Raw genomic sequence first — 12,135 nt, 5'->3', positions numbered from 1 at the left:
CAACTTCTACCATGATGAAAAATCATGAGCTTGATGTGCAACACCCCCCCTTCCCATCTCACTTATTTAGTTTTTTCAAGTGGAATATAAGTGCCACCAGTTCTGTCCCAAGTGTATACATGAAATAATACTAACATGGAGAGGTGAAGTGGGAAGGTGACTTGCCACATAATAAAGAACAGAAAAAACCTGAAACCACCTTCATCATCACCTCCACTTCCTATTGTCTCTCCCAAACACAAGAATGACTTTTGGTATTGTCAATTAAAATGATACTGAAAATGGTTTAAGACAAGACACCCAGGAATTTCAATAATCTACTGCAAAGATTATATCAAAAAAGTAGAAAATCGATTTCTTATTTTATATGTGTTTATTCTGATCGCTATTGTGGTTCTGCCTTTTTATGCACACAATCATTCAGTGAATGGAGTAATAGCACATTGCAAATACAAAGTAGCACCACAGGGTGGCAATACTGTACAGCTATTTATGTTACCTTCCCAACTGTTAAAATAATTGAGATAACTCTGAGAATGACATTATTAAGTGAGCTTATGTTAGTTAGTTCAATAACTAAGCAGTGTATTCACACCTGGGGGTCCCAAATGCAGGACTTTCAGATTTTGATGCTTCCTCTATAAGAGGCATAACAATTTTCTCCATTGAGTCCGTAAGAAGAGAAAATGTTGGTTCTACAATGAAATCAATGAAACCTAAAGAAGAAAAAGAGAGAAAATCAGATTTTACATTTCCACAAGTCTCAAATCTAAAAATAAATACTTGCTATCAGGTTGATTTTCTTACTGTAGTCCCAATTCAATATACTAGATATCACTAGTATAATCTTGAACAAAAAAGCACAACTGAAACAAAAAACACCTAAAGCTGTATAGATATAACTAGATACTAATAATTACAGCTTTTCATTCTTTTTTCTTGTAAATTTTATGCACTGCAGAACACACCTACCATTTGAAATGAATATTAATTATTGAATAGAAGGGAAGCTACTGTTGAGCCAGAGCACTAGAAGTCACGCTGTCTCTTTTACCATTCGGAGCTTCTTGCCAAGGAGTTAATATTTCAAATTGCTGTTTATTATTCTGTGGAGGTAAAGTGTTATTTCACAGTGTGTAGGAGGGTTCTGTCAAATCAGTGAAGAGAACAAGTAATATCCTTAGGAGACAGCATTTATCCCACAGTTCTGAGATGTCAGCTCTGAACAATGTCTTTTACATTTTAAAGTGCTCATCACGATATGAAATGACACAGTGAGAGAATGAAGCATTATTCTCTCCTGAGCACTTAATAGAAAAAAAATATGTTAAAACATGAGCTAGCAACAGATTTCCAGATGTCTTCATACTCTAACCATGCAATACAGCACAAAGGTTAGCAACAGTGATTCAATCTAGAATTCAGCTTCTCTTCTGCAGTAGGTATGATGCTTAAGCATTGTTCCTTTAAAATCCCAGGGAAATGGAATAAAGGACATCTTGAGTGACAGAATGCAGTGGTCCTTGTCAATTCAGGGAGGCTTGACCCTGTGTAGTTTGACCCTGACACACTGACAGGCATAATTGCAGTACAGAGATCTGATATATGAATTAGCTCTTAGTTGAGACGCATCTACAAACTGGTATCAGGCTTTCAGGTTATAGTAGAGACAGACCTGAAAGTTCCTGATAATCAATTTGAGGACATGATCTACCAGACTCTAAAGTGTGTACAGTAGAAGCTAGGCTTATGTGCAGTACTTTGGTTAATCCCTTTCTTACCCCTCCTTGGCATCACATATAACGAAATTACGTCACGTTCTTTTGAGATCAGATTCTGCTGTAAGAGCGTAGGAATTTCGTGAAGAGATAGGTGCAAAAAATACCTTCTGTATAATGGAATTTTGAATAATTAAAATTCAAAAAGAGATAGAAGAATATATTAAATGTTCATGTGAATTTAGATGCTCCTAACACACAACAAAAAGAAAAACACAACTTGTCGTTACCTATTTGGGACTGAGCGACCAAAGTGGACTTGCGGTCACAGAGCGGGGAAAACTGAAGACCTAAAGCAGCTTCCTTGTCTCCCTGCAAACAACAGTGTTTAATATTACAAACATATATTTGATAGGGGGACAGAGAGACAAAGGAATCTGAATATTCTTATTATTTATTCAGTTACTTTGTTAACTTATATTCCTAAATAAAAACAAGTCACAGACAAATCTTCCAATTTTCATTAAAAGTAGTAGTCTAAATTCTAACTTACTTCTGACAATTTTCATATAAAGGAACTTACTGCAATCAAGTTCTCCTCAATACCAAGGCATCTGCCAATGAAATTTAACATATGTGAAGTCCTTCAATATTCACAGGTTAGTTCTGCTATCTCAGGTGTAATGGACCTGGACATACTTCAACATGTTTGTAATAGTGTGCCAAATGCTAAATGTTTCCTTCTATTACATTGGCTCATCCAACATGTAAAATTCCTTCAATGGATTTACTCAGGTCAAGGGTATGAACTGACTTGAACTTATTCTCAGTACCAGGCATGTCTCTCTGCTGCGGAAGCCATATAAAAAGTATAAGTTCAGTTTCACTACAAAGATGATTTGCACAACCTAGTTCTGAAAACATTTCAACATTTAACTCATTAGAAGAGTATTTTTTGTTGCAACAGTCTTAACAGACGGGAGAGTGTGTCTCCATTTTCAGCACAGTAGACCAACCGTTTTACAAAAGCTCATAAAAAAAGTCTAGTGGCACAAAAAAAGCCCTGAAGAGACATCTTCCAAAGGAGGTTGTAATTTGTGTTTCTGAACAAACCTGGTCTCCAGAAACACTGCCATTATAGATACAGGAAAACTTGGTCTTTCAAGTAAAATGAACTTACATATTACATTTGTTAGGGAGAGTGTTGTTTCATGATCATTCAGTGGGGAGCAGTATATGAACAGGCCATTCCCAAAGATCTAATCAGAAACTGATGGATGAAGGGGGCAGTATCGACCTTCCTTTGTCTTTTTATCATGTATCATTGAACAATATTTGAGGAAGATTCAGAACCATATTACCAATAAAACCAATTCAGCCACAGGAACAGATGTAGCTTGCAGATTGCATTTCATGTGAAAGTGGAGAGTTTTATTACTATGGCTATTAAATTTTACACACAAGTGTTAATAATTTGATATCAGAGCATGGAAGAACACATGAACCCTAGCTAGCGGCATGGCTATGTAAATACAGGAGCCAGATTGTAATATAATACAAACTGGGGTAGGTCTTGCAATTTCAGTCATTGTTGGATACAGAATTTCTAAAGTAATATTAATTTTGTAATCTTTCCTTCACTAGGTATTAAAAAAGAGAAATTTTCGCACTAGTGATGAATGAGTTTGAATTTTTTTGTTTTCAAGTACCTCTTTACACCAATTATGACTTTCTTTGCAATTAATACAATAGTAATTAATACTTAAATGTCATGTAAGTCCAAGTCTATTGTAAATTGTAATAATGAACACAGAACTGATACTTAAATTGATTGTTAAAATTTAATGAGATTTAAAATCAAGATACAGATCAAAACAGTAAAAAAAATTTTTTTGTGTAGGTGCAGAACTCACTTTTAACTCTCTTTTAGTGGTTTTGGATCTAATCAGGCTGAGAGAAGAATGCTACAGGAGCTGTGATTTTTTTTTTTTTACTCGAACTATATATTTCTTTACTTTTAAGGATCTGAGATAGGTGGTTGTATTTCTATTTTAAACAAGTAACTCAGATTTTCCTTGGCACTATAACACACTTTCTGTAGTTGTTGCTTAAACTTGAAGTGTTGTTCAGCTTTTTTCCTGAAATTAACAATGGCACATATTTTAACCATTAGCTGTATTTAACAAAGTTTTTATCAATGTGAATGTTCATTTTTTGCTGATGACCAGTGTTTTAAAAGCTGTCTATGAAAGCACTGGATTTGTATCAGCTGTTTCAGACTCTCCTGTTTTTCCTGTAAGGCAGTAGAAGTAGTTGAATACTAGCTTTAAAGAAAAGAAGGAATCAGTGGGTTTTATATACATTTGGACTACTTTACCTTGGCTGACACACATTTGGAAATTCCAGAGATTTCTGTCACAGAGGCTCAGATCAACAGACCAGAGGCTGCACAACAAGCCAGTGCATCTAGGAACGTGCACCTACTGCTTCTGCACTGCTCAGTGCATTTATACATGTACAGTTGCTTCATGACACTTTAAAAGTGTTGGACCTACTCCTCACACACTGTTCTTAGCAGTACATATAAAGAGTGATTCAGTTTTTTGTATGCTCCTCTGCAGCCTAGAAGACTTTCATATTTTACTGCTGAGTTGCAGGCATACATACATGATTACATGTTCTATTGTTAAATGCCTTCTCAAGTCTTTTAGCAGCTTATTTGGGAACCATTTACTTCTAATGAATGGATAAAAGATTAACTAAACCATTAGCTGATCCTATGCATTCAATGACCAGTGTGGTACTGTTTACTGCTAATGCTACCTCCACTTGACTGGACACATTGCCTCACTGCCCCATGGGCTCTGTCTAGTCTGTCTCTCTATGTCTAAAATGTTTTTACAGTTGGTCATTTTATGATCTTTTTTTCTGGGGTAATCTGCTCCTCCTTTTTGCTTTCAAGTTCGAAATCCTCATAATTTCCATTTACAAAAGCAAACACAAACTCATGACTCTACTCATTATTTCCACAAAACTCAGTCCATTCATTATTTAGATTAAGGCACCAGCTCTCCAGTCTGCTTCCCCAGTGCAAAGCCCAGAGTCAAGGATGCCCTGATGCTCCCTGTTGAGAACTTGTGTAAAGAATCTCCATGAACTGAGCAAGAACCTTATAGGGCAGATGGGCCTAATAAACTCATGGTTTAACACACTGTCTTTTTAATCTCTGATTCTTTTTTCCAGTGTGACCTATCTGATTTGAAAATGCCATCATATAGCACAATTAAGACAATCAAGCTGAGCAAGATACACACTGTTCCCTTATCTGTATTAACCATTTTTAAAACCTGTGCATAACTACAGAAACTGTGTAACACCTAAACTGGATTTTTACTATCAATTATACTTCAGTAACTGTTATGTTGACAATGTGCGTGGTCACAAATATTGGTTACAGGGAGATATGTTTGTTTTCACCTGCTGAGGGGAGTTAAGAAATGACAGCAGTGACACCAACATCTACTGGGTTTTCTCTTTGAATCCAGTACCTCACAGAAATGAAAAGACTTTCACAAAGGTGTGTCTCCATTTTTGGTTTAGGATGTATGGTCACAGTGTTAACAGGATGGTACTGTCTAATCTCTGGTTTTAGACCAGGCTATTATGAAAGCAACACCTTCACATCTATGTGGCATATGGATGTCAAATACTAGGAAGGAAAAAAATACTAGCAAGGAAAAGAAATGTTAAATGGAGACAACTTTTTGCCTTCTCTGAACATGAATTCTTCCTACTTTCCCTTATCCTACCCTGCTGGTGCTTTTTTTTTTTAACACAAAGCATATATAAATCTCTGTTACAGAATGCAAACAGCTTGACAAGTTATATTATACTTGAAAGAAAAAAAACCCACTACAACACTCAGAATTCTGATATCAGCTGAAATAGATATAAAGCTATAACCATTTCATCTTATTCACACACACAAAAGTTGAATTAATGTCAGTGGTATGTATGAAAAGTAAAGAATATATGCTACTGACTATGCTTGTCAATCACAACCAACAGCAACCTTACTGGTAGACTTATGGAAATATTTAGTTGCATAACCATTGCTTCTTGAACTAGATTTATTAAAGGATTTTAAAAATGGCACCTGTCGAAAAAATTCTTCCATCAGGGCCATGGTCCACCGGTAGTGCAGTTCCCAGGATTTTGCTGGATGGCTTATGTCTGCTGCATGTAGAATCAAAGACATGGCTTTGGCTTTGTCTACCCTGTCAATTCAAGGACACGCTCCAATTATCTCAAAACAAAAGCAACTGTTTAAATTCTTTTCTTGTATATGAGCTCATTGAAAGACTACAGATAATGAAGAGAATGGAAAATAACCTACCCCTGTGTCTGCTGTAGAGTATGTCGCATCGTTTTAATTTGCTGAAAGTGACCTGACATATCTGTAGACAAGACCATCTCAATGACCAAGCTACGCAACTCCCTAAGAATAATTAAAAGCAAAATGACTGATTAAAATTCATTTATTCTACATACGGTACATTTGTTTAAGCGGCACTCGTTAATTTATAACTTTCAAAACAACATCATGGGGTTTATTACGTTTTAAAAAGCATTTAAATAAATTATTAACAACTTGAACATTGTATCCTAAAGGGATTCTGTGAAAGCAATGTACCTCGGAAAATGTACCCTTGAATCGTTATTTCAGAGTCACACTGTTTTGTAAATCCTATTTGCTAGTGCATAAACTAATATTACATGCAGTTCTCTCACCCATTATAAGTCTTTCCTTATTTTGCCCTTATTTGTGTGTAGAGTATTCAAAAAACCACTTGGTCTCTGGCTTACCACCACACAAGAGGATACATTTGTGTCTTTTATTACTGCCCTCATATTAATGAGGAGTGTGTGTCACACTAAACCTAGGAAGAAGGCTGTGGAAACACTCAGAAGAGCAAGAGGTATTACATCTGAAACATTATCAATATTATATCACTATAAGATCATTACAACAAACTACCTTTCCTCTCAAAAATACTGTAATGCCTATTTAATGGTTCAGAACAAGTTCAGGATTTATAATTTATCTCTATCTTGGTATTATGGTCAGAGTTGATTTGTCCATCAGCTTTCTATTAAATGACCATGAAACCAGTAAACTATGAATCATGAATAATGTAAGAAAGTGTATTAATTCTGATTGCATATTAAATTAAATTGAATTAATTTTGTCAATAATAATTACTGACTTTGAAAATTCAGTTTCCTTGATGCAGAAGGATTATATATAGACCATGCAGGAGTCCACTGGGTCTATATTTGCATATTTTTTAATGGCCTAGAAGGACTTACGTGCAAGTGTTGCTTGTACATATGTGGGGAACAATTCACCACATTAAAACTTTGATTATGTAGCATATACCTTCATGAATACACCCCTAATCTTAAGGATGTCCAAGTATCAATTACAACAGTAGAATCCCATTTTAGTAATTTTCACTGACCTTTTATATTGTATTCATATCTTTGATATACTTAACATGCAGTTTTTTCAAAGGACTATGTTCCAAGGAGGTAATTTGCAGTTTTCTTTAGGGCTGTTACAATACTTTGTTATAAAGACTATCAAGACTGCTTTCAAGCCAAATTAATTACATATTTAAGCAGATATTCCTCATTATGTATTTATCCCTGATTTGCTTTGATGTAACTGGATAAAGACTCAATCCTCTTGCTTCTATTCAACAATATGCAGCCATAGCAACTTGTGTTTAGAAAATGCCCTACCTTATCTGACCTCATAATAATTTTGCATCCCAGTTGCTCCTCCTCCACATTGCTTTGAAACTGTACCTTTCAAACACAGTCAAACCCATTAAAAAAATCCCCACAAAACAAAAAAAACCCAAAACATAAAAACCAAACCAAACCAAAAAAAAATCAAAACAAACAAAAACCTGCTAACACTACATGAAAACTGATGGCTCTGCATTATTAAACCCTGTTGCTTGTAAGACTGAAATAATTATCGCTTCTCCTTTCTATGGGAGATTTTCCTAGGAATTTTAAATGTCTGAACTTTTAAACAGCGATCAGAAATAAGTTCACACCTACTCACAAAACACCTCATTCCTACTACACAAGACACACAGAGAAGTAAAACACTGTTTTCAGTTTACTCATATCATCATGGCAGTGGAAAAACGCTAATTCTTACCTCCATCACCTGAATAAGGATCAAACAATGTAGCACTGCCATCTCATGCACTTGTGAAGATTTTAGGCCACTAAAAAGCTGCTTAACAGCAAAGGAGAGACTGTCCACCTGCAGTTGTTTCCTGCCTGCACCCACATCCATCATAATTAGAGAGATAGAAAATTGAGACCTGACTGGAAAATGTTAAATAAAATTCTACTAGAGCTGAAAATGCTTTGTCTACTAGCACTGCACAGGAGATTACTCTTGGACTGATACCATTACCAAATTGCTTCCCAGGGAAAAAAAGACTGTCTCAACTTCCATATTGAAGGAGACCTGAGCTGGTCTTATAGGACAGAAATCTCTCCCCATGATCATCAGGCAGTCAAGAGCTACAAGCATCAGGGTAATATAGTCAGCATTGTTCCTGCTATCTTGGCAAAAAGATATGCAGATATTGCCTTACTATGAAGGGAAGTGGTAATAGTATTCACGTATAGCACAGAACGTTTTTTTGTTCCCCAAATCCAAAGATTACTGGTTTTGAGTATACCATCTCTGCTTTACTTAAGCAAATTGTCATGTCCTGTGCTGTCACGCTATCTTAACCTTCCTATAGCCATAAGTCCTATGGATAGGATACTGTAAAAAGACATAGATATAAGACTATGTGAAAAAATTACATGAACAATGCTGTAATGAAGAAACTAAGTGTGGCTCATGAATTTCTTGGAAAAGTAGTTAACCTATAAACAGAAACCAGCTTTACCTGGACAAATGTCCATGATGAAGACATTTAGTCAGTTGGAAACTAATAAAAAAAATACAGAAACAGACTAAGATGAGCAAAAGCAAGTTGGGAACTGAAGACATAAGGTTCATCTTCAAGTTACAGGAATCCTCACATAGAAGAATCCCAAGGGAATTTGTGAAAGAAATGCTATTCTTTGTGCACTACATATAATATATATTGTTTTATTAGTCTTTTTTGTATCATTGTATGCCTTCTGACTGGAATGGTTTGAGACATTAATACTATCTCACCACCTATAACTGTTGACATTAACGCATGTGGTTCTAGGACACTAGAAGTCTGGTAAATCAAAGGAGAAAGGGAGACAAACAAGTATCCCTCTTTAGTTTTTTAGGGGCACTAAGTGAGAGAAACAAGACAATATCAACGATTAGGACATATTTTCAGAGCTGAGAAAAGACTGAGAAATTACTATGAATGTCACAAGCATTATCCACGAAGGACATCATCCTCAGAATGCTGGCAGTGTTTCCCTGCTCAGACCCAAAGCCTGTGTTTTAAACTTAATTAAAGTTGTCAGTTTATTAGTACATTTATCTTCTTAAAGTTAACATGCAGAAGAGAAATGTAATACTATAAAGTCATTCTCTGTCATTTTGCTTCATCTTGCTGAAATAATTAGCAGAACCTCCATTTAAATAGTCAGCAGTGTTAAATTTTTTAAAAATTAAATCCCTGCACCTAAGAAAATAGATCTGACAGTAGAAGAGAAATTAATCAGTGCCAGGAAGTACATTAAAAAGTTGAACAAATTATCATTTCAATTTACTGCCAACTTGATGCAGTGCAAATTTCAAAACTGTTAGTTTAACAGCACAAATTTCAGTATGGATCCAAAAATCTCACTACAGTAGTAATTACAAAATTGAAGAGCTTCTGTTAAGTGGCTAACAGATCCATCACAGCACCAATGAACAACTGCATCTCATGACAGCGTTACAGGAATTTCTGGATATTAGAAATGAATACCATGAAACTATCATTTCCATGACTGCCGCTCTAAATTGAAGTCTCAGACGTGAACAGGTTGTGCAGGTTGGCACAGACTGGCATTTTGGAATTTACTATTTGCTTGAAAGTACAGACTGTAATTGCTTAGCCAAGTGACAAAACACAGAACTGAGCGTTCTGATTTAGTTGCTTGAGCTCATTAGTCAATTAATAGGTCTCTTCTAAGTTGTACTGAATAGGCCCAAAAAGAGATGATAAATTCTAGTTTCTCTGGTTGCCATATCTCATCAACTTCAAACTGGCTGCATATAATAGGATCTGTGTGGCCACTCTATAAAAATAAAATTTGCAAAATTAAAATAAGATCTCTCTGAAATGATAGTTTTAAAAGACAGAATACCAGCCTTTGATGGCTGTCTACTGGCACATTGACTTTCTCTACACTCAATAGTTAGGACAAGCAAAAATGTGGTCACATAGACCTATCAGCCCCAAAATTATCAGGCCCAAAATAGTTTTAGAAGAACAAGGCTGGCTCATGTTGGCAATGAAAATCTAGGTGTATAGACAGTTATTGCTGAAGTTTACAATTTACTTCTGGAGGTATTTCTCCAGAAGTAAATTTACAGCACAAAAGTTCTGATAACAAATCCAAATGAGTATCCTCTGAGAATAATTTTTTTAAAAGAATGAAAACCTGTATGCTCCCTCTCTCACTTTGTATTAAATAAAAAATTAACAATATTTTTAATATTGTGTTTTAGAAACAGGTACAGAAAAAGAATTAATTGAAAACCAAAAGGGCCAGAAGACTTACACTCAATAAATGCTTTACTTAGGGGTGTTCTCATCACGTTTTACTTTAGATAAGTAAAATCATGTAAATCTACCCTGTAAAACAGTCCTTCATCTGTAAATATACAGTACAACAAAATTTGATCTGACATTCCCTCATAAATATATGGCTTCATGAAAATATAAATTAAGCAGAGCATAGCTTTGTTATTCATGGTAGCATCATTCACAGCAGAAGACTTCCTGGAAGCAGAACATCTCTCTGGCTTCACAGTCCACCTGTTTGAAAGGTTTTTTTAGGATCCCTGAATAATAGTTATGTTTACAGAAACACACAGAAGACTTATATTTTAAATGTTATATGTATCAAACAATGATATACAAAGATAACATGTCCTTTTGAATAATGGGAAAGTCTTAGTCTAACTTGTTCATTTTAGCCTTACATGTCTTAGTATTTGTGATATATCAATTATGATCCTTACTCTTTCAGCTGGGCAAATTTTCTTCAGGAATTACACTAAAATTAAGAATAAAAAGAAGAGCTTTCTGTAGCACTTCTGGGCCTTTACCTTATTATTTCTGGACTCCCCACATAATTAATTTTTTACTGCTTAACCAAGATGTGACTACAGTGAAATCCCAGGGGCAATAGTGCTCAAGCTGGCAGTAATGTGACTCTGCACTGTGGTTTTAACCCACTGTTAGACAAAGGTAACCCAGCTCCAGAGCAGCATTGTGGTTTTCCTGAAGATCTATCTCACCTGAGACACTGTCCACACAGTCCAGCACTGTGTCTCATAAATGCACAATCTCACTTGGAAAACTTGATTTTGTTTGGAGTCTCCCAAACAATATTTCTTAGTACTGCAGCAGCCTTCCCTAGGCTCTAAATATCCATTACTCTTTTCAGTGACAATGTCATTTCCTGTAATTTGAACTCTTAAAATAGACTCCACGGGGAAGGCTTGGTAGTTTTTATTATTTATAAATACTGGAATTATGTTTGAATGTCATTGCAAGTCTTACCTCCAGTCATCTTTGTTTAAATTACCCAGGATATTCATCTCTTCTTCTTGCATGAGTCTATAAGCAGCACTTACATGATGATTTTCAAGAACAGAACGATCATTGTACAATATAGCAACATCTGACCTAATGTTGAAAAAAAAGGTAGATTTGGTAATAGTGTCCTAATGATGGCACTGTGAAAGATAGGGTTATGTATTCTCTATGAGAATTATTGACTATATATGTATATATATATATATATATATATATATATATATACACATATATATCAAACTATGTTTATTTGTTCCTATTGTATCGAATACTGATAAATTTTCCATCTTAGATGCATAAAAAATTGTCATTATACCATTGTATATACTATTTGTGGGAAAGTCATGGTTTTAATTGTGTGATGTTTTATTTGTACGATCTAAGTGTGACAAAAATTTGTGAGACCTTTGAGCTTCTTGACTGTAGATAGGACCACAGAACAACAGAAATGATCCAGTTAGGCTACTCAAGAGTAAACTTTGGCAATACAACCATTTAAAATACAATGTCTTCACCAACAGCACGGGTGTTAAGAAGTTACTACCCTTGTTTTGAGAAATATGCTTTGGCCCATG

The 12,135-nt window shown here is 35.2% G+C and overlaps 1 protein-coding gene across 9 annotated transcripts in view; it reads right to left on the bottom strand.

Moving 5' to 3' along the window:
- The window catches only part of PDE1A (phosphodiesterase 1A), a 203,194-nt gene that overhangs the window by 20,896 nt on the left and 170,163 nt on the right, over positions 1-12,135 (bottom strand). For all 9 annotated transcript variants that reach the window (XM_032693796.1, XM_032693795.1, XM_032693794.1 and 6 more), the window contains 5 exons: positions 11,525-11,650; positions 6,115-6,216; positions 5,875-5,995; positions 2,009-2,090; positions 596-716 (listed from right to left, as the gene is read on the bottom strand). In XM_032693796.1, the coding sequence (XP_032549687.1) occupies positions 596-716; positions 2,009-2,090; positions 5,875-5,995; positions 6,115-6,216; positions 11,525-11,650 (552 nt within the window). The remainder of the gene's footprint in view (positions 1-595; positions 717-2,008; positions 2,091-5,874; positions 5,996-6,114; positions 6,217-11,524; positions 11,651-12,135) is intronic.

This window comes from Chiroxiphia lanceolata, chromosome 7 (assembly GCF_009829145.1).
Source record: "Chiroxiphia lanceolata isolate bChiLan1 chromosome 7, bChiLan1.pri, whole genome shotgun sequence".
NCBI lineage: Eukaryota > Metazoa > Chordata > Aves > Passeriformes > Pipridae > Chiroxiphia > Chiroxiphia lanceolata.
This window is presented reverse-complemented; position numbering and strand designations above follow the sequence as displayed.